The 26,446-nt window shown below is 43.8% G+C and overlaps 1 protein-coding gene and 7 non-coding genes across 9 annotated transcripts; all 8 read left to right on the forward strand.

Moving 5' to 3' along the window:
- The first annotated feature begins 16,859 nt into the window (after positions 1–16,859).
- Positions 16,860–26,352, forward strand: LOC128763708 (arfaptin-2-like). Of its 2 annotated transcripts, XM_053872806.1 has the most exons (9): positions 16,860–17,029; positions 17,164–17,272; positions 17,904–18,012; positions 20,683–20,757; positions 20,862–20,965; positions 21,699–21,920; positions 22,992–23,149; positions 23,216–23,390; positions 25,472–26,352. In XM_053872806.1, the coding sequence occupies exons 2-9, from the start codon at positions 17,174–17,176 to the stop codon at positions 25,625–25,627; spliced, it is 1,098 nt and encodes a 365-aa protein (XP_053728781.1). In that variant the 5' UTR covers positions 16,860–17,029; positions 17,164–17,173; the 3' UTR covers positions 25,628–26,352. The 2 variants fall into 2 exon arrangements, with proteins under 2 accessions (XP_053728781.1, XP_053728782.1); XM_053872807.1 differs by lacking the exon at positions 20,683–20,757.
- trnad-guc (transfer RNA aspartic acid (anticodon GUC)) lies at positions 18,442–18,513 on the forward strand. The gene has a single exon. It is a non-coding gene; the product is annotated as a tRNA-Asp (tRNA).
- On the forward strand, positions 19,342–19,413 carry trnad-guc (transfer RNA aspartic acid (anticodon GUC)). Its single transcript has one exon. It is a non-coding gene; the product is annotated as a tRNA-Asp (tRNA).
- Positions 19,607–19,678, forward strand: trnad-guc (transfer RNA aspartic acid (anticodon GUC)). The gene has a single exon. It is a non-coding gene; the product is annotated as a tRNA-Asp (tRNA).
- On the forward strand, positions 21,469–21,540 carry trnad-guc (transfer RNA aspartic acid (anticodon GUC)). The gene has a single exon. It is a non-coding gene; the product is annotated as a tRNA-Asp (tRNA).
- Positions 22,547–22,618, forward strand: trnad-guc (transfer RNA aspartic acid (anticodon GUC)). The gene has a single exon. It is a non-coding gene; the product is annotated as a tRNA-Asp (tRNA).
- Positions 24,220–24,291, forward strand: trnad-guc (transfer RNA aspartic acid (anticodon GUC)). The gene has a single exon. It is a non-coding gene; the product is annotated as a tRNA-Asp (tRNA).
- On the forward strand, positions 24,511–24,582 carry trnad-guc (transfer RNA aspartic acid (anticodon GUC)). Its single transcript has one exon. It is a non-coding gene; the product is annotated as a tRNA-Asp (tRNA).
- Positions 26,353–26,446: the final 94 nt, after the last annotated feature.

Below are 26,446 nucleotides of genomic sequence, written 5' to 3' on the forward strand. Positions count from 1 at the left end.
GTGAGTGACGTCTCTCCAGAAGTGAAGAGGTGCCCGGTGCGTGTCCAGCTCTGAATGTGCGCTTCTGTGCAGTTTGGCTGTGACAAAGTCATAAACCAAGTAACGCTCTGTCCCAGACTCGCCTCATCCCTGTCCCAGCTCCAGCCCACAACAGGACATCAAACCCTGGAGTGAGCGTTCCAGCCAAGGAGGTGTGGAGAGCGAGCACCTCCCCTGTGACACTCTACCACGGTCCAGTGCGGAGACAGGAAAGGTTTTACACCTCAATATGAAGAAAGAACAGTCAGTAAATGTAGCTAACGGGACACGTCTGCATACATCAAAATATTTTGAGTCATAAACTAAATGAAAAATGTGTCATAAATGAGTCAAACCAAAACAGAAGTCTGAAACCGGCTTGAGATACTACCTCACTCAAAAATGTGATTAGTAATAAAGGACTATACAATGTGGCTGCAAAACCAAGTGTCTCACGTTGGCGAGAATCCGGGAAGTGTTGCTGTCACAAGACTGTGTCACAGCTAAACCGCCGACAGATGAACCTCAACCCATTAGCAGAATGACAGAGCACCGCTGGCGTCGGGCAGTGAGGGTGCATGAGTCCATTTCCACTGGGACACAATCTGTGCAGCCTTCGTGCCGTTCCCTAGCGTTTGCGTGGGATTCTCACCACAGCCTTTATCAAGCAGAGGTTAAAGACACGCTCCTTATTCGGGTCGGTGAGTGGGAGAAGGTTTCAGTCTGTGTGGCTACCATGTGCCTATTATCCACTGTGAATTTCATCCAGCGTGTCAGAAGAGCTGTGGAAGTAATGGGGGCTGACACTCTCAGACTTGACAGGTTTCGATCGCACAAAGGCTGAGGTGATTTTTAACTGTTCCTATCTTCGTGATTCACCATGGAGACTGAAGGTATGGACGTGCAAAACTGTTCTCACTGATCCTGCCATCACAGCGATAAATACAAGCTTTGCCTTCGATCCCCTCAGTCCGTGCTGCTGGTGTCCTCCCATCACACCAGGACTCCAGACAGACGGCCAGTTTATCTGTCGCTCGCAAGCAAACAATCACGAAGCAGCCAGGAAAGACGTTATCGGAAAATCCAACTGCACGGCTTGCGATCCATACGAGGTCAACATATTCATGAGAGGATGATGAACTAGTCTGAGCTGGAATTGAACATTCGGGTACTTGTCAAGCTTCTGCTCGGTGTCAGAACCTTTCACCCTCGACTTGTGTAGCCGCGAAAACACAATTACACTGCAGGAACATGTACATTTCTAGAAGCAGTGCAGTGAATGAGCTCCGCTGGTTCCTGCTGAGGTCAGTTGGCTTTCTGGTTGTTTGCAAAAACACACTGATCTGCTCGGGTTTTTTACCGTAAACAAAGCCTTTTTTGGTTGTTACTACTCATTGTGCCTCCACCAATCACATTACAAGACCTCACCAACACCACATTTTGAGTCACTCTCAACAGCCCCTCATGATGGAGGGCCATCATCTGCACTCCACCCCATTCTTTCTATCCTAGTCAAGACATTAAGGCTGTGTTTTCGCCTAGCAGTCCGTGTATCTTTGTCAGTAACAGTTGGTAAGAGGACACGTTTGACTGGTGCACTCCATCCTTCCATGGTTTCGCATCATGGTTTCAGTCTACTTCTGGCATGTTTTCGGTAAAAGCTCGGCAATAAGGGCTCCTGTCCAAACAGTGGTGCCTGTGGGCGTGTCATATTTATTGGTGCCCCTTTGGGAAACCCTACTGCAGTGTAATGTATGCTGGCTCAGGTTGTTTTCCTTTCGCAGAGTAAAAGCCTTAGATGCGAAAGTAACCAACACAGACCACCTTGTGGACACAGCACAATACACCATACTCTGATGGCCCATTCTCCATTCACAAACCTTTTAGTACAGAAGACGCAGAGCTCTGGCCGCATGGCTCATTTTTCACAGGATTCATCTGCATTACAGCAGCATTCTAAATGATTCTAGTGAATGACGGTCCCCACAGACCACATGTTAGGCACGTCTGAGATCTATCGCCCCCTGCACAAGATACGTTCATCAACCATTCTTGCCACAGCCATCTCTCAAAGAAGTTGGGCACAGTAGCAACGTAAAAACAAAAGGTTGCCTTCAAAAATAAAACAAGCTCTCGACCTAAAGTGAGCGGTTATTACTGTTATCGCCAGAAAAAAAGGTGTAATAGAGGGTCGTGAGGAGACTTCTCTTCGTAGCAGGAGCAACACACTGGAGAAGCAACTTCAACTCTGCTGTAAATGGTCCATCCTTTGACTCATGGTCCAGTGAATTTCAGTTAGAAAAGAACTGGACCAACATGAGGTCCATTACTTCAGCCACTGAGTGTAGTAGCATCGAGATAAGAACTTACTAAATGTTGTTAAAAGCCCTAGCAGTACACGCTTGGATGAGCAGTTTTCAAGTGTAGTTTAAAACTTCAAAGTGTGATCTTCCCTGAGTGGGCACTGGGTCTTGAGCATGGCCGGTGGCCAGGAGCTTTCTTTTAATCTGTCCTCCATTTGCGAGGTCAACACTTCTTCCGAGGCCGATGACCTCCGCTCCAATGAAATGCTGGATCACCAGCGTGCACTCTGGAGATGTTTCTCTCTTCCACGGAACCGGCCCACATGGCAAATATAATTCACACAGTTGTAGTGGAATCAGTTCCAGATATCGGCGAAATACCCGTTTTACAATCGAAGAATCTCAAGGTTGAAAAGGTGCAAGTTCTCGCATTAGGGCAGCTGAAACCAATTACGGCTTCACATACGCAGACGCGTTTTACTGTCGTGGCAGAAGATCATAGGACCAGAACCTTGGACTCCACTTTATTTGCTCTTACCTCCAGCTTTCAAAGTGAACTTTTGTCTTTTATTAGCACTCACTGTTACCGACCAATCATTCTGTACAGCTGCTGCCGCTCGGCATTTATTTATGCTGCAGAATGCATTTCCTTACGATACTCCTCTCCCCGACGTGACCCCTTCGCCGTGTCTCACTGCTGCCCTTTTTTTTTTGCCATAAAAGCTACTTAAGGAATTTGCACTCGCCTGGTTTGATGTGAGGCGCATCCTAAATGCTGCTGGTTATTGAACGTCAAGATGAGGCTGACATTTTAGGCGTCTGAGGTATGCCTGAGTCCAAATGGGAAAAGCATTAAAGACAGTGGTTCCTGCATACTAAACTGCATAAAGGCAGCCACTGTCAAAAAACGATGAGTGATCCTCCTCCATCTCAGGCTGCCCTAGCTCTGCCTCTCCAGGCCCCCTCTCTCCTAATCCTTACCCCTCGCAAGAAAATGCTGACATGACTACATGCTGCGACCCTTGTCCGGTTATAAGCAACTTGTTGATAAATATGCAGTTTACATGCAGTGAAGAATAAGTTGAAATGGGCAATGCACCTCCGTGACAAGGGGTGGCGCCGGGAGCCTCTCAGTCCTTCTGGCTTTGCTGTCAATAGAACGGCAAAGCTGACAGGTAGCGAGGCGCCAGGTTACGTTGTTCTCCGTGCAACTAGTTTAACAAAGGAGTCAGAATCAGCGCTTCAGAGCAGCGGTTGACCGCCGTCCCGTCATGGAGCTGTCATTAGCGTCAACACATTAGCGTTTCAAGTTTCTGAATAAAGTTAAATATTCAAGTCTTTGTCTCACAAGAATGATGGCTGACAACCAGAACCATGCTAACGGTTGCTAACGTGGTGGCAATGTCGTCTTCCAAATCCAACGTGCCACTTCCTCTATCTTCTTGTGAGAGGTAACGATCAAAACAACCTAAGTGAAGAAAGTTGAAGACAAATCTACACATCTGCAGATCATCGTTGTTGCAAGTAACAAGACACGCTATTGACCACAGGTCGTGAAGTCCAGCGAAGAGAAACTCCACTTTCTCTCCAGTAGTCGGACGAAGCTGTTTAGATGCATTTTAAAAGTCCAAACTTAGTCGGACTAATGCAATAATTTGGTTGTAAAGGCCATCATTTATCTGCTGTCACTGATTCAGAACTTCTACATCCTGTTTTAGTTGCCTGTTTGTGTCCGGGAAGCCATCTTGGATTGCATGTGGTGAGGATTCTTCCACTTTCTGACTTGGAAATGCCACATCAGGTGTCGTCACTGGGGATGTCCCGGTTCCAAGCACAACTAGGACACACCCATAAACACCCCAGAAAGCTTCCATCAGGCTTCGGTTGAGCCACATGTACTGCGCCAAACAAGTGGCGCTAGTTTGTTTCGAGAAGTGGGAAGTCTCACCCTCATATCGATGCCAGACAGAGAAGAACACAACCAAGGGGGTGGGTCCGGAGTGAAGCAACAGAAACTTCACTCTGAAATCAAGTTTTCCAACTATCCTTTTTTTCATAACTTTCTCACCATATGGTCTCTCAGCTTGTCTTGTGCGAACAGAGAGAATACATTAATGTCTGATGAAACACGTGAAGCTGTCATGACTATTCAGGCTCATTTATGTTTTGGGGCAGAACCATCTCCGCGTTATTGGCCCGCGAGATAGTGAAACGCTTTCAGCCGCGGAGAAGAACCAATGAAGACTTCAATTTAATTATGACATAATGCTCACATTGTTTTTTGGGAAAAGGTTAAATAACTCATCCGAGGGTTTAATTTTTTCTTATTAATATAACAAAGTGCTAAAATCTGCAGGAGCCCCTTTGAAAAAAAAGCGTCAATTTCCATCTTTGCCTGGCAGGAATGTTGTAATTAGGAGGACAAAACACTCAAGTTGGCAGATCTCCAATCCTGCAAAGTCAACAAAAGTTCAGAAAACTCAAATTGTATCTTGTTAAAATTGAGATAGTTCTGATATATTGAAGTTCTGTCGTGACCCGCAGTCATGTTTTGTTAAAAATTCGAGCCCTTCACCTCAGAGTGAGGAGGAGCCTTGACTGGTTGTCCGGCTCCACTAACTTCCTTCTCTTAAATAATGAATCTCAGACGCGTGGGCCGTGTGTAAATCCAGATCTTCTGCACCATGTTTTGTGACCTCCAACGCATTTTTAGAGAACAGCTTCTGCTCCAGCCTCGCTCATGAGCAGGCAAGGTAGCCCACATGGCTGGTGTCACTCGGTTGGTCATGTTAGTGCACATCAGGATGCATCTTAAAGATGTTTCCTGAGCAGAAACTTGACAGGTCTTGAACACTTAGATCATTTTAGCTCAGCTAAACTCACCCCAACTCCACCTCAAGTGGCCGTAGCCAAGTTGAACTTGGGCTGCAAAAATGAAGTTCGGTTAAAAAGGTCTGTGACGATAGCTATGCTGTGTGACTACATAAATTTACAAAACGAAAGGCAAGAGACTGAAAGCCAAGAGTGACAAATGAAAGCTGGAAAAACACATCTAAATACAGAGGACATCAGAAACAGACTCACAAAATAGTCACAGATGCACAGAATATAGAATAGCAGGGATGTCCCAAACATACCCCAGAATATGCCCCCAAAAGACAAGACAGTTACAAACACACACACAAAAAACACACATGGAACACACACGTGTATCTCTATCTTGGTGAGGACCTCTCGTTGACATAACCCTTTCCCCAGCCTCTCACCCTAAACCTAACAATCCAAAACAAAATGGCTAACATTAACCAGGACTCCAATCCAAACTTGAACCTCATAATAATGATCCAGTCACTATGACAAGTGGTCCCCACAAAGGCATAGGATCAATATATATATATATATATAAGGTCCAGTTCCCCAGCACCAGTCTCCTGCAGTTGCACACCTTTGCTGCCAAGCATTTATTATGTCTGTGTGGAGTCGAGCTGTAGCTCTAGCACAGAGTCGCGCAGAGAGCTGCACCTCATCCCGTGAGGCTCTCAAGTCCGCGGCCAAAACCCGACTCGCTTGTGTTCACATGTCGGACTTAAGAGCCAAACGCTCTTTGTCTCGAGACAGAGTGCTCAGTGTGAAATGCCCCTTACTTTCCCAAGCCACGCAGAGCCGCAACATAAGGATGAAAGAGCCGCAGGATGCCAACCCCTGCCATTACCCTTTTCCCAGCCTCCCACCCTAAACCTAATGGTCCAAAACTAATTTTATTTAGCAAATTTGAACTCAAACGACTTGGTTGATTTTAAGTTTTAATCCTCAAATTGAGGCTTAAAACTGCAAATAGCAAAAACAGCAAAAGCTCTGCACAAGTGTAGCTATGGACCATTCATACACTTAACACACACACCCATAAAATACACAAAATTCCACTTGAAACCACACACAAATCAATACAAAATACACACACACAGGGAAACTACAAACAATTGACTCACACAAATACACAACAAATAGTAAGCCAGGAACAATCACACTTTACCAGAAACAAGAAATGTCACAGAAAATATATATTTACAAACAACTCACTGTATATAGGCAGAATTGTGCAACTCAATACGTTGCAAATGCTGAGCGCTAATGTCACGCAACACTGATGTCAGCAGGTTGCGACTCTGCAAGCGTGGGAGGTTGGTTTGCTAAACTTAAACTAACACACAGTGTCTCTACTGTTATAGATATGAATCAGTGGAGCATCGCCGTATTTCATTCATCAAATTCCTTGGCCTTGGTGTTTAACTCTGAGTTCAGCTCTCTGTCCGACATAATTGACAGTTTGAGGACGAAGAATGAGACCGAATGCGTGAGACAACAAAATTGCAGAGCTGCACTCGCATGACAAAGTGAGTAAACAATCCCCAAACCAAACAACAGTGCTTCCGTGCCTGTGCCGACCGCAGCCGGCTGAAGGTGGTGTTCGGGAGCTCACCATCACCAGGCCCTTTGACACGTCAGTGGAAACGCCAGCAGTCCCTCGCCGTGTTTACCGCTCCTTCATAGTTTGTTTGCAGCCCCTCGGATTTAGGACAGAAAAGAGGATCCGCTTGGAAATATTATGAAGCCTATTTCCTTTGCGCTATCATTTCGCGTGGCTCATTGTGTCGTGTAAACTCAACGGTTCCCTTGACTATCTTAAAGCTACTGAGTCGATTTGGTTGAATTATCACAGCGTGTGACCTTCACAAGCAAAGCGACTTCATGTTATCTCTAGTGTTAACACGTTCAAAGCTGACTGCTGTTGCGTGAAGGTAAACAGTGACACACCAGAGAAGTGTTTGTGATGATGCACAACATGGAACGATGCAACTGAAATACCGAGCAGAAACCACGACGCCGCCAAACAGGAGGGCAACACAACATGGCTCCTGCTGACACCAATTACAAAAGGTTTAAATGGATTAACTGGCAGGAACCCTTGGGTTCTCTCTTTGTTTTTTTATTGTCCGGCAGTTGCAGCACTCGATTGACCTCAGTGTTTCTGCTGGACAGATCACAAGAGTTCTTTTTTCATAGGGGTGTTTTTTCGCTTTGGGTAGCGCTACTACTAGATAGCAGGCGATCACTGCATGTAAACCTTTTGACCAGCACATAAGTTTGTCCAGAATAAGGTTAGAAGTATAAAAAGGATTGAAACCTTGTGATGGTTTACAAGCGTTGTGTACCCAAACAAGGGTCAGTTGCTGTTGAGGCCATTGTGTCGGGTTTTATTGCTATATACGCGATCGCTATGTCATGTTCCCATGCGTCACCAAACATTCCCTTAAGGACACCTCTTCCAAGCTGAAGCACAGTGCTCTTGCACTCACACTGACTGCGCAAGCTCGGCACATTTGCCCGAATGTGGGCACAATTACTGGTAGAGTCAAGGAACTTTGTGCTCCTAAGACACCACTCAGAAATCTAAAATGTGTTGAGATACCTGACTTCATACAGATTCTTGTGGGTTGTACTGGTGACTCAGCGTAATTCTTTGATCACGGGTGGCGAAGGGGTGCCAGCCGGATTCTTTGCCGCCATCTGACGCAACAATAGAATTGTTGCTGCTATGACAACCAACATAACTCATTAGATCAGGGTGGTCTGCAGGCATGTTTGTGGGTGAGCTTTCTCTGTTTTTGATCTTAGATGTCTGTAGGAAGTAGATCATTCTTAATAGAAGTATTTTTAGGGAAAAAGGAGCTACTACATATTAATTAGATGATGTGATGGTTTGTTTTTTGTTCAGTTTTGAACACACATTTGTCCAAAACACACAAGGGACACATTGAAAAGGTCAACAATTTAGTTTGGTTTGAAATAAATCATTTGTGTTCGTTTGTGCCTGCATGATGGAGCCACTCATTTTGAAACACAAAAAATATTTTTCACGATAACAGTGTGTCATAATTTCAGGGTGTTTGAAAACTGCCACCGTATAAGTTAGAAAACCAAAGAGGCTGCTGGTTTGAGCTTTCGCCCATTGCTTTGCCTGGCCTCTTTATCAAAGCTTGTCTTTTACCTCCTCCATTTTTGTCCCATATCTTCTTTGAAGCCTTTGCCATGATTCTGAACTCTACTGTGTCAATTATTTTGCAGGTCAGACGACTTGATATGTCCTTAAGTTAAAGCGAACTTGACTGCCCACTCAGGCGTTTTGCCCTTTACCGCGGGCTCTGAGCCAAATATAAGCTCCGTCAAAATGATTTTGAGCTGCTATTGTCGAGTTGAAGAAAGACTGTATGTGCGTGCAGCCTGGAGTTTGTGTTGTTTTTCTCCCACAAAAAGCTTTTTTTTTATGAAACTGCCGGCTCAAACTGTGCCGTGCTGTTTTCTGTTTTCACCTGATGGGTTCCAAAGTACAGATGATGTTCCCGGAAAAAGCACTCAAAAGCGAGTCGTGTCCATGTTTGAAGAGTGAGGTGTTGCGCAATATTCCTCAAAAGTTAACCGTTCCCTCTTATGAATGCGAAATGCCCAATTATTCTCGATCAAGCCTTATCATCTCTGACGTTTCCCCACTAATGATAACAGCATTCGAGGGGCCATTATCATGATGAATTGCTCTTTTCTCCGCAAGAGCATTGATTAAACCGGCGGCTGGGATGGAGCTTGATAGCATTTGAAATGGTGCATTAGAGACACAATAGAAAAGTACTTCCATATGCTCCTCAACGCAAATCTGGAGCAGTGTTTGGAATTCCCATGGACGCAAACAGCGCCACTCTGCCTTGTTTTCTGGATTCCTCGCTTCAATCGACACACTCGCTGCTGAACTGCGCGGCCAGGATGGGTTTCCCTCCCAACATCTGGAAGCGTGCTTAATGATCATTAAAAAACAAGATGAACTGCTGTGTAAAAATGACAAAGGGGGGGGGAGGGCGCTGTGGTTAGGGTCTCACGCTCCGCTCGCACACACACACTTTTGTGACGTGCAGCGCGGCCTCAGATGTGAGACCTTTAAAATTTTAATTTGGCCTTGTTCTAAATTTATAGACAACGCAAACTTTATAGTGCCCTACGTGAGAATTTGATGTTTGAAAATAAGCACTGTTAACTCTGCGCTGCGACCTCACTTTTCTTGCCGAGTCACTGGAATGCCTTTGCGGTGTCTACCACACCGACATCATGGGATCTGCCATCAGAACTAACACAAAACAGCACTTGTGAAAACAAAGCAAACCAAACGCAAAAAAACAAAGGCTTTGCACACAAAAATATGACCAAAGACCAAGGTAGCACCTTGAAATTATTATATTCAAATTCACAATGACTCGCACAAAATGTAATGGAAAAATTTGTGAACAAAAAACTAACGCACAATATACTGTAAAATGGCTATAGAGCACAGCGGAATATGAGCCACACCCACTAAATACTGAATAAGAAGGCTTCGTACTGTAGAAAGGTTAGTAGTGCGCCTGCCTTAAAAATGCATGACGATCACTTTCAAACCAGTTTTGAAAATGGGATACGGCATGGAGACTCACTGATGAAACAATGTTCTGAACTTGAATCTTGAACTCCTCACATCTTTCATTCACATTGTGTTGTTTTCTTGCACATGTCCGAAGTTCCCAGACTACCGTTGGTCTCAGCTGGGAAAAGCCTGATCTGGTTTTACCGGAAGCATGAAGCGGTTTCATGAAGTAGGATCAACGAACCTTTGTGTCCGTTACCGCGGCAACATACCATGAACCAAAACTGCTTACTAGCACTCATGGTCATCCACAGACTCGTTGATCACACGAAATGAAGAGCAGCAGCAAAAACAGACCGGCGCTATGATGCATAAAAAGCAAATCATTGAAAAAGACTGCGACGGACAAAAACAGAATGCAAACCAGAAAAACTGAACACTGTCTCTTATTTAAAACAAACAGAAGGCACACAAATGTGCCGACAAAAATAAAGAGAACTACTCATTAAAAAGAGAAGAAGTGCGAAGTTAAGACAAATTACACAACAGAAATGTAAACAAATCGCACAAAAACACAAACACAGACCAAAGAAATACACGACACACAAAGAAATGCATCCAGAGACAAAAACAAATACATAAAGCAGGTACAGCTACACAACGATACTGACACCAGAAGTGTATAATATACAAGCACATTAATGTATGTACCCAAATACAAAAAAACATATTCAATTTCAGATATTTTTAAACCAACTATTACGCCCACTACACAAAACAGCACACATCTTACAAAATATAGAGACATACAGAGACGCACAACTGGTGAAACAAACAGCAGTCAGATCTGTCAAAACGACTGAGGGCCAAGAGTTCAAGCTCAAAGATGGCAAATAACTGTTCAGAATTTCCTTGTGCCTCATCTTGAAAAAATCAAAACAACTTTTAAAAATTCAGGCATCAGCTGGCGCGGGCCGTTTAGTGAGCATGAATAATGTAGAGGTCAAAGGTGCAAGAGGCAGAGGATGTTGTGGCAGAGACTTTCCTCAAATGGAAAGTCAAAACACACTTTTTCAATTATACGGCGCCTTATCTGGAAGTCAAGTCGCTGCTGAGCCGTTATGTTTGTTTTGCGGCGCGAGATGGATTGAATTTTTGTTTTTCCTGCCAGTGATCGATGACAAGCGCACGATCGATCCCCGGTGCGGGAGGATTCCGAAGCCAAAGCTGCCATGAAAAGATGCTCAATATTTTTGCTTCAAGACATTTTAACATCACTTCTGCCTTCTTTAACTTCACCTGAAGGATGCCGTTTAATTCCCTTCCTCCCGCTGCACTACTTTTGGAAACTCATTTGCTTCTGAAAGTCGTACTTTCTGACTGTGTCCGGGACACGGCCGAAGGCGATGACTGAGGGAGAGCAGCCCTCAGGGAGGAGTCTCGCTCAAGGGCATTGCACGAAAGCGTTTCTGTGAATAAACAAACTCTTTCATTCATGAGGTCATCACCATGATAGAATGTGTTTGTGATTTACTCCCGAGACTTTGGTTCTGCAGAATAGCACTGCAGCAGACAAAGCTCAGATCAAACGAGTCATCTGTGATTACCCAAGACGGATGGGTGAGACTTCAGTGTGCAAAAGTCTCTTCTGTCTTTTCTCTGTGACGTTCATTGCCCCAATTGTGAGCAGCTGTGCGCAGCCTCCGCCAGCACCAGCGACTTTGTCGTGTACTTATGTCTTCTGTCTGTCTTGTCGACGTTAATGCTGTTTGCTGGAGTTTGTTCAGGGGTAATGGGTTTCCTGTTGTGATCTTGTGACACTGCTGTTGCCACGAGAACTGTCTGTTTAGGTTTTCTTAATCTGATGAAATTTGTTATCGATCACTCATGGAGATTAAAAAAAGTCAAAAAAATAAAAAAATGTCAACAGAACCTCGACACGCTGCCTACACCAATGCTCTACCTGAGTGCCGATCGAGACGCTCATCCTCCGTCAGGAAACGTCACATCAACCGGAAAACACAACATGGAAGTGGACGTGTTGATGGTGGTTTCTTTTATTGGAAAAAATCCTCAACAAACTAAATGACCAAAACACACCCACTGCTTGCGGAACAGATGGTTGTCTTCCAGCGTGAGGCAACCAAATCACTCTCGATCATACTATTAATACTTGTGATGGGTAGATGAGGTATCATGAAACTGTATTGCATGGTCGATGAAACAGTGTCCTCATCTTCAGTGGCCACTAGATGGCGTTCTTGGTTTAGAAATGAGGTGAGGTTTTATTGAATTAGTTCAAGTCCAAACATTTTACAGCCAACAGTGCCATCTGGTGGCCTCTGAAAATCAAGGCACTGTTTCATGAAGCTTCATCTACCCATCACCAAAAACTCTTTGAATACCCTTACTACCCTCCCCACTCTCAATGCGATGAAGTACGGGGTACTATGATTCCATAGACAATGTCGATGAAACACACCATGTCTCTTAGAGGGTTGTTTGACATGCGGAAAATACAATGCATTGTTATATAATTTCTTTGGAGTGAACTTTTGTCCTTTCTATGCACAGTTGCATGAGCACTCCGATTTCCTCCCGCAGTCCAAAAACACACAGAGTTGAATATGCGCTATGACAATACAGCGACCTGTTTAGGGTCCTCCACCTTTCACCCTGAGTAGCATGGAAGAACTGCAGCCCCCAAAACCCCAAGTAGAAGAAAATTTGTCACAAGCTGAATAACAGAAGTGGATCCCTGAAGTCAGTGTGCGTCTGGATTAAACTGTGTGCTCATGTCATTAATGGGGTTCAGTACAGATGACAAAGCTGCGACAGACAGGCTGTTTAACTTTCACAGGACGAGTATATTGACTTAACTGTCGGGGGTTATCTGAAATACGGAACCAAACATCCGAAGTTGTATAACCCTAATAATCGTGGCGCAGAATGCATCCGGTCGAATAGCAGTCCATTATGTGTATGAATCACCTCCTGACCCACAAAGAGAACAGAAACACAATGGGTCGCCAAAGCAGGTTCTCCATCTGCATCTCATTGGTCCAGCTCTGTCTCTCCTCTCCACAGACTGCTCCCTAACTGAGTCTCTGACAGACTCATTTCTGATCCACTACTGATACTGAGACATCCTCCGTATCTTCATCTCTGACTCTTCTCACTCATTCATATTGGCCAGTTGATGCCTACTGTGCCTCCCAGCAGGCTGCGAGACGACATCCACATCAGGTGCAATATCCTCTCCTCACCGAATAAAACCAGACTTGCTTAGCGTCTTTATTTACACTGCAAATTACGTGGTTCTTAACAAGATAAAAGAAAGATTTATAAGTCTTCAATAATTTATGTTCTCTAAAGCATGGATTTCTTATTTCTGTTTTTTGACTTTTCACAAAAATCTTATCTCAAGCATAACCTATTTTTTTGTGTCTGCAACAGACAGGGAATCTTAAAATTTGTTAAATAACTGGTAAAATATGATATTTTACATCGCTGCCCCTGCTTCATTCAAGTGTTTATTATTGCTCTTTGTTCCAAGCATGTTGAGATACAGCTATATCTCAACTCATCATCAAAAAAGTCCACCATCTTATAACCAGATGTTTCATGCGGAAATTCAGTACATTGTAGTGATCCAGGTTGCCTCTGGAGCAAAGGATTATGGGAGCAGGGTTGAGGTGTAAAAACGAATAGTTAAGAACGTTGCTATGTGATTCTGTTTATTTTATTTTTATTTTATGTTATTGTTCGTGACACCATTTTATTCCAAAGCACTTGCCTAGCTGGTGGGATGGGATCCCCGCTGACCTTGGTAATAAAGTTGATTCGGATTCTGACTCTAACTGTCTTATTCTTATTTGGGATGTTTGTGTAAAGCGTTAATGTTCTCCTTTCTAATACAGTTAGCACTGTAAGTTTGTAGGACATGTGTGGAGAGGACCCCTGTTCTGTGACAACATTGCTCTCTAAGTTTGAATATTTTACCTATTTTTTTCCTTTTTTGCAGCATGTTTGAAAAAACACAAAAATAAATGTCCAACTCTTTGTTCTGCCACGATTCATTCATAAAGGTGGAAGCCAACAAGGCGCTGCCCTGGAGAGACGGCGGCTAAATAAACTAATCAGACGCTGAAAATAGCTCGCTTCACACACACCTGTGTGATGATGATGATGGCAGGGAACTATCGGGATCCCATCTGCAGAATAATTGCTGAAAGGAAGTGGTGATTTGATGGGCTGCTTATCTACGTTGGACATGTAAGAGGAATGGGAGGATTATGTGGAGGCCAATTAAAGTTTGGAAGTCACTGTCTGATTGCTTCAAGTGTTTATCGCTCCCCATCAGCGGATAAAAAAAAAGAAAAACATGAGGAATGTAAGAGTCATTAGAGACGGTAATAAAGTTTACGACAGCTGAGGCCCGAGGGTGTTTTAGCTCAGCACTTGTGTGACAGCAAGTGTTGCGTTTGACCCTCGGTGAAGCTGTGCTGGCAGGACATGCAACAATTTCACATTGAAAAATTGTTTTGACACATTTTAGCCTCAGAAACGCGCCGATGCTGGAATTGTAAACACTTTGGAATAAATGTGTTCCTGATTCTGGTGTGAAATTTTATGCATGGAATGAGCCAATTTTTTTTTTGGTAGTTAACACTTTTTTTTTCTTCAAACCATCCACGCTGGCTTTCAACTAATAAAATAAGAAAATGTCTTTTTATTATTTATCTGCTCGACTCAAACCATTTTTTTTTTCTCTAACCTGAATTTAGAGCGTCAGCGTGTCCCCAAAGTTTTAAATGATGAAGTTGGCAGGAGAGAGAGTTTCCTGAAGGGTCCTTGTGTTCTGGAGTAACCTCTCAGCTGGCAACCTGTTGCATTATTTATTCTTAAATCTCTCACAGAGCGGATATTCCCATGCACCTGATGGGTCTCAGCCCTGCATAATCAGAATTAAAAAGTCAACTGCTCACCGTGAGCGTTTCTTGGAGACATATTCTTCCACCATGAGTGTTCCAGCCGTGTGCCACCTCCTTCAGCATCTTGAAAAACTCCAGACTTGAACACAAACATTGCCACTGGTGACCATTTCACCGCCCAAAATAATCCATGAAATCGGCTCCACCAAGACAAGTTCTTGTCCGGTACAGATCCATTTAGTTTGGACCACCGGATGTTGATCCATTGGGCCTTCTAGAGCTTCACATCTCTGTCTTCATTTATCAGGTTCTATAATGCTGCAAGCCAACAGGAGACGCCTGTCTGTGAGGAGAGCGATGAGAAGGAAGGAGCGAACCATCCATCCAGTCTTCCGTCCACCTGAGGGAACCTGTGGAGCTCCATCTGTGCGGTCATACTTCTTGGCCGGACCCATCTGGACGCTGTTTTCCCAGCCAGTACCTTTTTTTAATAAAACACCGCCATTCATTTTCCAATTCATCCCATCACAAGGTGTTCTGAGACAGGATTACTCAAACCTCAAGGTCAGTTGTGTTCAGGTTGAACTTTCAAAATCAATGACACAGACAGATTTTTCTTTTTCGCCCCCAGTAACCTGAGATAGAGATGTTGGAACATTTCTCCAAGCCTTTGAAGTGCTCCTTTTAACTGCTGTGACAGGTGAGAACATTTCGGTGAGGGGCATGACTGAACGGGGAAGGGGAACCCGACTGGTGGGGGACAACAATGAACTGTGACCCCGACAGCAGCGGGGCACCAGTGAAAATCAGCCAGGGGAGACACTTTTATTTACAATGTTATTGGGTCGAAGGCAACATCTCGTGGATACACTTTGTCATGTTGGTGTGACTCAACACACAGATGTGAGATTTACATCCCGAGAAAACATGTATATGAGAACACATATACAGCTTCTTGGTAATACATCTGGCACATATTCAGACAACTGAAATATTTGCGTTGACACTTATCCCTCCTATTTTATTTTTTCTGTCAGCACTTTATTCCAAAACACTTTCCTCGTTGGTGGGCTCCACACTGACCATGGCAATACATTAAATTCTCATTCTGATTCTGATTCTGACTCTGACTTATTTAAAATATTGGTGCTTGCAGCTTAAAAAAGCGATTACAAGGAACTGGTTGATGGCTGATGGACCTGAAGTTGGACTGACATTGTTGAAGAAATATGCCAGATGGAGTATTTGGCCTCTCTATTCAGACTGAATACTGGGTTGCACACAAAAAAGATGAACAAAATGGAACATTTTTCAGCAAAGAAATCCAACCTTATAGCAAATATAAGTTATAGTAATATCCCCATTGTTATTTTCTTTTTTTTTGTTATTGTCTATGTATTTTTGGCACGAGTTATATATAGTATAATTTTCAAAATGTAATACCTGTACTTACCTGTAAAATTTCATTTAAAAAAACAGTAAAAAACACGATTCAAGTAGTCAAAAACGGTGCAATCAAAGACCACTAAAGCAGTGAACACTTTAGCTTGTCACTCACTGTAGGTCAAGGTGAAGTCTGCCACCATCCTCAGCGTGAACCCGCTGACCTGGTTCCACATTCGGAGACCATGTGCTCTTCTCTTCCATCCGTGATTAAAACCAATGAGGCAAATGATTGGACGCGCAGGCTCAGGCCCTCGTAACACACACATTCTATTGACACTGTTTCTTTACGCGACTTCTCCAATCAACGTGACAGACGAGATGAAATCATCCTTCTTTTAATTCGGAGCGTGTAATTCACTGCAATACACGCTTCTTTAATCCACTTAAAGACGAGTCAAGTTGGACGATAGATGGTGTTTTGTTGACATCTAGAGGAAGGAAGCGGAACTGCTGCAAAGACAGACGCCGTCAGCAAAGCACGACGTGGAACAAGGAGTGACGTAAGACACGTTTTCGCTTCAAAATAAAGCCGCATACGTTTATTTTTCCGTGTAGTTTATTATTTCAATACTTTCCCGACGTTTTCTATATACACAATAACGTTTTGATGTTTCAGGATAGAAGTGCGTTGACTGAATGTTTGTAATTCAATGTTTAATAAGTGGAGCTTTCCCCGTCTGATTTATTCTGAAGGGATGTTAAAGCCTCTGGCTGGCTGGATGCAGGGATTTTCTGCAATGGAAGCAGACAGATGACGCCTCGGAACCATGGGATTTATCGTTTATTCTTGCTGTTTTTAGATGCGTAGCGTTCGACAACGACTGTTACTGCAGCTTTCCTTCTTCGTCTGAGCGACAAGCCTCGAATGCAGCGTGACAGTGGTGAGCTAGCTGTCAAGCACTAGCCTGCCACGTTAGCAAAAGACATTTCTGCACATTTGTCCCTTCTGTCGGCTTGATTCGGTTTGCAATGACACTTATTTGTCATATAAGTCGGTGTTTTTTATTGTGTGCAGCGTTTATACGATGGCAGACAGCATCATGAGCAAAGCTGCAACGATGGAGATTCCCATTAACAGCAACGGAGACACAGGGACTCTGACTGAGGATGACAGTCTGGAGCAGGTACGAGACTCTGACTCTCCTTCCGAGTCTCGTTTGGGTTGGTGGCCCAAAAGGTGTGGATGAGCTGGGCGCACCTGTATTCATTATATACATATGGTGAAGGTGTGAGATGTAAGTGTGAGCCAGGGAGGATGCAGTCAGTGCAAACACTGGTTCCAAGTTGTCCTCTCACAACAGCTATTTAGTTTAACTTTGGAAAGATGCATTGTGTTATTATGTATTGTTGTCTCTTCATCGATGCAACTGCTTATTGAATCCCTGAATTCAAACTTGAAGTACTTGTGTGGGGGAAAAACCTGGAGAACTAATGTTAATGATCTTAATAATGAAGTTTTATATCCTAAGAAACAAGCGTCCTCCTTACTCTTATTGCAGATCTTCCTACAAATGACTATATCATCAGATAACATCATTGTCGATGTAGAGAACTCCCTCAAAAAATTGCTTGCTGTACTCTCATAGCAGTTCATGCTGGCATCATATGACTGATACAAAGTTGTCTGTTAATTTTGAACAGTTTGTATTCATTTTGTATTTGTGTGGATTTGTGTGTGAATTTTGAGCAGATATTTTATGACCAGAAAGTACCCTATTCATGTTCATAAATGTTCTTTTCTTTTTTAATAACCAGGATTTGCAGCAAGTGATGGTTTCTGGACCGAACCTGAATGAAACCAGTATTGTCTCTGGAGGTTATGGAGGACCAGCAGGGGGCATCATCCCCACCAGTAGCATCAAAGGTAGCTCTCCAAACTCCGATGCCTTGAGCGAAGCTTTTTATGTTTCCACATCTCACGCAGTTTGCTCATCAACGAAGCTGCCTGTTTCATATTTTTTAATGCAATTACACAATCAAACAGAATTTCAATGGTTCATCTCCACATTGTAAATAGAGAATATGGAGTTTGGTGTCTGAGAGATGGGACGCTGCCTCTTACAAGTGGATGCAGATGCCAAAAAGAAAATGTATCTCCTTGTTTGACAAAAGAAAAGTTGGAGTTCATGAAGTTTTAGAAAGGTGAAAGAACGTTATGGGGATAAGGTCGGATCTGATGTTCCCTTTGTGGAAGCATCCTGTGGCTGTTTGTTTTGGTGTGGCAGAAATAGTTCTTAAGTCCCTGCTGGGATTGAAAACGATTTCTTCGTCAACCCTGCACCCAGTGGACATCTCCTCGTTAGTATAGTGGACAGTATCTCCGCCTGTCACGCGGAAGACCGGGGTTCGATTCCCCGACGGGGAGTTGCTCACCACCTTTTAAACTAGTTCCTCAAGATGGGTAATGTGTGAACTATACCCTCACTTTTTTGTTGACCGATTGTTAAGCAATGTTAAATACAGTGTCTTTCCAGATGAGTATAGAATAGCAAAGTATAACGTGTAAGGTCGATGGTGAAACCTTTGTCCCTGCTTGGTCAAGTCTGGGGGTTGATCTTGACCTCTTGACAGACACCGTATGCTTCCTGCCACGCCCACTGAGGTTTTTTAACAGTGTCGAACTTCTTGTGCTTGTTCATGATGCTCTGGACTGTCGACACAGGAACATTATCCTGCTTTGATATGACCTGGTAACCTTTTCCTGTGGGAGTGAACAAGACGTTCACTCGAAGCTCCTTCTTCTTGGCCATAATGATCAGAAAATGAGAACGACCAGAACATTTTCCCTCTGTATATATACTCTTCTGGAAAGACACCATTTTGATCATTGCTTTACAACTGGTCAACACAAAAGAGTGTATTCCATTGTAGCTTCTACAGAAAACAAAAACATGACATGGTTTTTTTCTGATTTTCCAAGCAATATGAATAATTCTGAACATGGGTGAAAATCAACTTTTGGCCATATACTGACTTATGGAGGTATAGTTTAGTCATTCAGGTGGGTTCGTGCCATGCAACAAGAAGACACAAGATACACAGGAATTACCAGGATACAAGCTTTCCTAAATGAAGAATGTAAAATCGAATGCTTTTTTCATGGGGTATGAATGATTTTGAGGCCGAGTGTAGAGAATAGTGCCCATCAGAGACTCATTCACATTTTTTGCATAGTTGTAAGCGAGTGGACATCTCCTCGTTAGTATAGTGGACAGTATCTCCGCCTGTCACGCGGAAGACCGGGGTTTGATTCCCCGACGGGGAGTTGGCTGTCTCCTTTTTGCAGGTCTGTTTTTATGTCATTGCTCGAAGTGGCAATTGTAATGCACTGAATACACTATACCCGCTTTAAACTGTGACTAAGTTGTCTCCAGTTTTCATCAAGATTTTTTTGATATAGAGCGTCTCATGCTAGGGCTGCAGTGGATTTTCCACCTACTTCTCAGTGCCTGGACATCTCCTCGTTAGTATAGTGGACAGTATCTCCGCCTGTCACGCGGAAGACCGGGGTTCGATTCCCCGACGGGGAGTGATAACACACTTTTTCCAGGTCTTTTATTTTGTAAAATGCGATGCGTATTCATGATGTGTGTTACATTCCCACACAATGAAATAGGTGATTTCCCACAAAATTTCAGAAATGTAACTGCAAACTATTTCAGAATTTTAACCCCAGAAACTTTCAACAGTTGATGGCAATGCTGGAGTAGGATGAAATCAGGAGAATCACAAGAAATTCTGACGCAAAACTGGTGGAATGATAGCAAGGCAAGTGAGAGTTGCTGGTTACGGAGAAGCGCGGAGGGTTTGTTGTGTGCCGTCAAAGACGGCGAACACATAATCTGTATGAATATTTCAGCAGACGTGAGCAGTGATCAGGCAGCGGGTCACTGGGTTAAGTGGCAAAGCTTGTCCCTTTCATCGCTCGCTCAGTTTCTCCTGACACACTGAACCGTCCTGTCAGTCAGACCTTTGATGAAACATGTGAATGACCCGGAACGTGCTGGGATGCAGATGCGTTGACAGTTCTTCTTAATGCCAGGTCAAAAGCCTCCATCCTGCGACTCCTGGTTTCATGCTAAGTTGCTATACCCTGTAGGGCCAGCTGTTCACTACAACCCTGATTATCTGGACAGAAGACGAGCCCCTGCAGTCGGACCAGGTGGCTCTCTGATTCAAAGCCTTTTTCCAACTGTACATTTTGCTCTCTTTTGCTCTGATAGGGCGTTCACAAGCTGGCGAATGCTACTCTGCTTGAATGAATTCAACTCACAGTTTCAGCGGCCAGAAATGTTTTGGGAGAATTTTGAACTGATGATGCATTAATCGGAGATGAGGAGGGAAACGGCAAACTTCTTTACCTTGACTTTTTCATGACTTGACGTTTTCATCTTTTATTTCATCTGCATGAGAAACCTGCATGCATTACATGCATCCCCCACCGTGGAACTTAACATTCACTTCCTGTTTTCTAACATTGCCCCCTCCTGCCACTTGTCATCCTTCATCTGTGTCACCGTCATGTCCATTTCAGACATCCGTATGAAATCCAGAGGCGTTAACTTGCCCAAAAGTCAGTCGGCAGCCGGCCGTCTTGCCCAGCACTCAGGTACCGGTCATGTCTCATCAGCATCATCCCGACTCCTCTGTCTCATCCGTCTGGACTGATGTCGTCCCCGGCTCCAAGGTGTTTAATTCGCCATCTCTTCCTAGGACCCTCACACCACAGCGCCCACAGTCCACCTGAAGATGCTTCCCGCGGTGTTGCAGTGGAGAAGTTGGACACTGTCAAAAAGTGGGGCATCAATACTTACAAGGTCAGACACACCTTCTCCATACACACTAATGTTGACAGTGAATTTAGTTAAATCATCGACATATTTAGTACAAAATGTGTGACACAAAACATCATTCATATTTTTAGTGTGTGGAATAAAGCCTCATGAATTGTGATTTAAATCTTGAGTGCCTCTGCGACCTCCTTAGTAGAAGAAGCGAAACAGCGCTGACAAGTGGCTGGAAATATATCACATGCCAAGTGGTCGATAACTGAACAGAGAATTCTGTTTTCTAGTGAGAGAAATGTGACTCATCCAACAGTGAAGGAGTAAAAGTTGTTTAGTTTAGCAAACAGTACCTTTGTTTTTTGTAACTCGTCACACCTCGTGGGATTTAAACTGATGTCTTCTAGCAAGCCAAAATTTTTGGAGGAGAACAAGGTTGGATTTTCCTTTGCTAAATAATTTTCTGAAATAGTCTCTAATCCCATTCTGATCTTGGTGCCGAACACACAGGTTCATCCTTTCTAATCTCTGTCATCTCCTCGTTAGTATAGTGGACAGTATCTCCGCCTGTCACGCGGAAGACCGGGGTTCGATTCCCCGACGGGGAGTAGCTCATTCTTTTTTCTGTGTCAGTTTGTGCAAATGTTTTGCTTGACTGGTGTAACCAGTTTTCTCGGATGAGCTCTCTCACACACACTCTTTTGCATGTGTCACATGTAGAAGCAGAAAACGCCTAAACAATAATCCTTGTCTTGCTTTTCTACAGTGCACCAAGCAGATGTTCTCCGAGCGGTTCGGCCGGGGATCTCGGACCATCGACCTGGAGCTAGAGGCTCAGATCGACCTGCTACGCGACACCAAGAGCAAATATGAACTCATCTTGAGACTGGCCACGGCGCTGACCACCCACTTCCAGAACATGGTGCAGACACAGCAGGCGCTCGGTGACACCTTCACTGACCTCAGTCAGAAATCACCGGAGCTGCAGGTAAAGCTGCTCACGGCAAATCTGCAAAACCTTCCAAACAATGAAACGAAAACAAATAAACTGCCTTAAATTTTAGTTGTAGTGAAAGAAAAAAGGTAGTCGCTCGTGTTAAGCTTAACCTCTTCAGTCCTGCGCTGTTGTTGAGTTTGGTTTTTGGAATTTGGGATCATAATGACCTGGTTGGACTGAACTTTGTCCTGTTAGGAAAGTTGTTTTTCAAAAAAAGAATGTCCTTGTTTGTGGACAGTCATTATAAACATTAAGAATAAGAATAATGTTGCAGTGTCAGATTCCCATGTGAAGCTGGAGACTGTTATACATATTGCATGTACACTGGATTCATGCTCAAAAGAATTTTCTATACTGCTCTGTTTTCCTTCAGGAGGTGTTGTTGCGGCTCTGTTGGTTGTATGCGCTCAGTGAAATGGCTGTTGTTGTATGTCTGTATGTTGTGTGTCTAAATGCTGATAGAGCAGCATTTTGAAAACAAAAGTGCTGAAAGGCAAAAATGTAATCTCCACATATGCGAACGTTGGGGACTTAAAAGGGTTAAAACTCGCCTTCTTTTTTTCTGCTGGAGTGTCCAAATCCCCCCATCTCTTCTTCTCCCTGCTAGTACTACCATCTCCTCGTTAGTATAGTGGACAGTATCTCCGCCTGTCACGCGGAAGACCGGGGTTCGATTCCCCGACGGGGAGTTGCTCATTTATTTTTACGTTTTGTTGCTTCCAAAACTGTCTTGTGGTTGTATCTGAAGATTTTAAAACAATGTTTTACTTGAGCTCAGTGCAAAAGAACGGTCAATACCTGAGATTATCATAGTAATTATGAATTGAAACTTTCTAATATTAAATGTGATAACCAGACACACGAGAGATAGTGTTTTAGAACTGCTATTGGTGCGTTTTGCATGAAACATCTATGTATTGCTTTGTGTTTTCTCCTGGAACAATTCTCTTTCGTATTCTAGGTGAAATTGTCCAGAAAGCAAACACAGTCCAGCCAAGAAGGAAAAATGGAAGGAAATGATTTCTTAGTCAAGTGTTTTGTTATGGTTCATTTTCTCTGCAGGACGAGTTCGGCTACAACGCTGAAACCCAAAAGCTGCTGTGCAAGAACGGAGAGTCCCTGTTGGGGGCCATCAACTTCTTTGTGTCCAGCGTGGACACTCTAGTCAACAAGACGATGGAGGACACTTTGATGACCATCAGGCACTACGAAAACGCCAGGCAAGGTTTTGTTTAGGGGCTGCCGGCCTGACTGATAGGTGTTAACACGGGGCTCCTAACCTGCAGGCTGGAGTTCGACGCCTACCGCTCTGACCTGGAGGAGCTGAGTTTGGGACCAAGAGACGCTGCCGCCGTGGCCCGCATTGAGACGGCCCAGCAGGAGTACCAGATCCACAGAGACAAATACGAGCGCCTGCGCAGTGACGTCACCATCAAGCTCAAATTTTTGGAGGAGAACAAGGTTGGATTTTCCTTTGCTGAATTGAAGCCCACTTTCTAAAAACAGAATACATAAGGGCGGTTTCACACTGCTGGTTCTGTCTCGGGTGGCCTGAGTCCGATTCGCCCGTTGCTGTGCAGCCTCACACCTTTGTGCGTCAGACGATGTCTTTTTTTTTCTTGTCTCTTGTCTCTGTGCAAAATAACGGGGTCTGTTACCCACGATGAAGCACGTCTCAAGGAAGTCGTCTTGTGCCACCCGACAACCTATTTATCGCCATCACCACCTTATTTCTCAGTCACTTCTTAGAACTGCGAGTCGTTGTCACCTCAGATATGATCTGATGACGGACCTCCACAACGTCTGTAACAGAATGTGGCGTTTCACAGCCAAAACTAAACATGAAAGAGTGTTGTCATGTTTATTTTACAAGGAAATAGCGGAAACAAGCTGTGTAATACAGAGCGTCTCGATTGATCCACGCTGCTTTCACCCGTTGAACACAGTGAGAGTGATTACTGAGGATGGTCAAGATGTTATTCATTCGAGCAAATCTGTCTGTCAATAAAAGCAGATGTTTATCAGGCTAATAAAGGCGAAAACACGTGAGTCATCAAACATCCGCACACATCGCAAGTCCTGGACTGCTGCGCTGCGCTCCTGTTCCCCAGCACCATTTTCCTGCAGCTGCACACAAGTCCACAACCAAAACCCGACTCGCTTGTGTTCACCTTTTGAGTCGAAAGCACTTTGTCTCAAGACACAGTGTGCAGTGTGAAACCACCCTAAGGCTCGTCTGCAAGGGAATGGAGCCCATGTCATCCGCGCTGCTTTACCAGTGAGGCATCACTCCTCGTTAGTATAGTGGACAGTATCTCCGCCTGTCACGCGGAAGACCGGGGTTCGATTCCCCGACGGGGAGGTGGTTACCCTTTTACAGGTTGAGATGTTCAACAACCGGTCATCGACTAGCATGGTTTTGTTGTCCAGAATGAAGCCAGAACTAAGAGCTGCCTGAGTGAAGCGGATCAGTGGAGGAATGTGTGAGAGAGGCTGCCTCTACCTCACCATCCCCCACTGTGTAATACTTCCTGCTTCCTCAGCATGTTTCTCTTCAGCACTCTCTTTCTCTGTCTTTGTCTCCTCGTTAGTATAGTGGACAGTATCTCCGCCTGTCACGCGGAAGACCGGGGTTCGATTCCCCGACGGGGAGTTGCAATATCTTTTTATGAATGTTCATGCGTGAAGAAAGATTAGAAACAAGATAGTTTCCAGAGTTTATTTTGCTTTGATTCTCTCTTTATCTGAAGATAAGGAAAACTGAATTTTAGTGAGAAGCACAACTTTTGCTCTCAGCACAAGCAAGTTACCTTGAGGTCGTAAATGGAGTAACATGATCCTGGTCCTCATGTGTGAGCACATGGCTCATAGCAGGCCAAAGATTAACCACATTTCTCCACTTTCCTTCTCTGATGAATCGCTGCTCTGCTTTGCATTTTGAGCTCACCAGTGGCAGGTAAGACCTACCTGTCGCCAAGAGTGAGACGGTTCTGATGGTGGGGAAGACTGTGACCATGTGGTCCGTAGAGATGCATGTGGGTTGATGGTGCTGGGCAAAGCAGATATCCTATCACCTGTTCGACGACATATCCAAAGCCTTTAACTTCTTAGGATTAGGGTTAGAATGTTGTTGGTTGAAAATAATAAAGAAGGAAAAGAAGTGACTGAAGTTAAAAAATATTACAACAACTCACAATGTCACATTCTATTTAATATAAAAATCTAAAATAAACCTAAAACTGATGTCTGATGCAAAAAAGTTACTTCTGATAAACAATAGTCATTTTTTTGTTTTGAGGTTCAAAGAGTTTTGTGCACAAAAAAGCAGCATCCTTGAACAACAAACAGTAAATGCTACTGAGAACAGGAGACACGGTGAAGTAATAAGAAGTAAGTTGAAAGAAAACAATAACAATAATCATAAAATATAAGTTATAATGTGAAAAACTCAAGCCAGACCTCATGAACACTGTGTGCAGGATGTGAGCCAAACGTCTCATCAGTTTGTAGAGCCTGACCTCTCCATGGTTTCTCTCCCGCAGGTGAAGGTGATGCACAAGCAGCTGCTCCTCTTCCACAACGCCATCTCTGCTTATTTTGCCGGAAACCAGCAGCAGTTGGAACAAACTCTGATACAGTTCAACGTGAAGCTAAAGCCCCCGGGGTCGGACAAACCCTCCTGGCTGGAGGAGCAGTAGGAATCCTGGTAGAGAGCAGGGGTAGACTAGAGTCGTCACCTTTTTTTTACGTCACGGTACCTAAACATCACGCTTTCTTTGGGAGCACAATCATCCACATGTATTAAACCTCATGCTTGTACAGTGTAGTTTTGTGATATTACCCAGCTGCAGTTTTGCACATGTATTATTTAGTGGTTGTTTTTAATGTAAATTATGAAGCATCACATTTTGCATCACTCAGGAGGAAGTCAACCTTGCAAGGAAATTAGTGAGATAAAACTGCATGAGTTGTTTCTCATTGGTTCTATCTGTCGAAGACCTGCCCACTTCAGGTGGAAGAGTGATTATTTCTCTGTATATGTGAGCACATTCGGTTAGTTGATTTCCACATGTACAAAGTTCAAGTGCATCCCACACCGTCCCCCCCCTAAAGTTTACAGGTACGATAACATTTATCAGCTGTTCCTGCGCCACTTCCCGTGGTGAGCCTTAATCATAACGCAATTGTGTTTCCATCTCATTTTTTTTTTTCTGTTACCGTTCATCCACATCTTGTTCAGTCTGCTGGATGCCTCCTTCTACCACGACACAAATGTGTCACGGACAAATAGGAGCGATCATGTCGTGAAGCTAAATTATTCACGTCCCCATCAATGATGTACGATACACAACTATACAGCCTGATAAGCCCGATACCCGCCTTCCCGGATGTGTTTTCCAGGACACTTGTAGTCAAATAAAAGCAGTTGTCTCTCATTGGTGTGGACTATTTTTTTCTTTGGTTCATTAAGTAAATACTGTATTATATATATATATATATATATATATATATATATA

This window comes from Synchiropus splendidus, chromosome 8 (assembly GCF_027744825.2).
Source record: "Synchiropus splendidus isolate RoL2022-P1 chromosome 8, RoL_Sspl_1.0, whole genome shotgun sequence".
NCBI lineage: Eukaryota > Metazoa > Chordata > Actinopteri > Syngnathiformes > Callionymidae > Synchiropus > Synchiropus splendidus.

Bases quoted from the DNA above. Each gene is read 5' to 3' on its own strand.
- LOC128763708 (XM_053872806.1), top strand. From the start codon at position 17,174: ATGGCAGACAGCATCATGAGCAAAGCTGCAACGATGGAGATTCCCATT. The intron at 17,273-17,903 runs GTACGAGACTCT...TTTAATAACCAG, and splicing joins AGGATGACAGTCTGGAGCAG to GATTTGCAGCAAGTGATGGT. The intron at 20,966-21,698 runs GTCAGACACACC...GCTTTTCTACAG, and splicing joins GGGGCATCAATACTTACAAG to TGCACCAAGCAGATGTTCTC.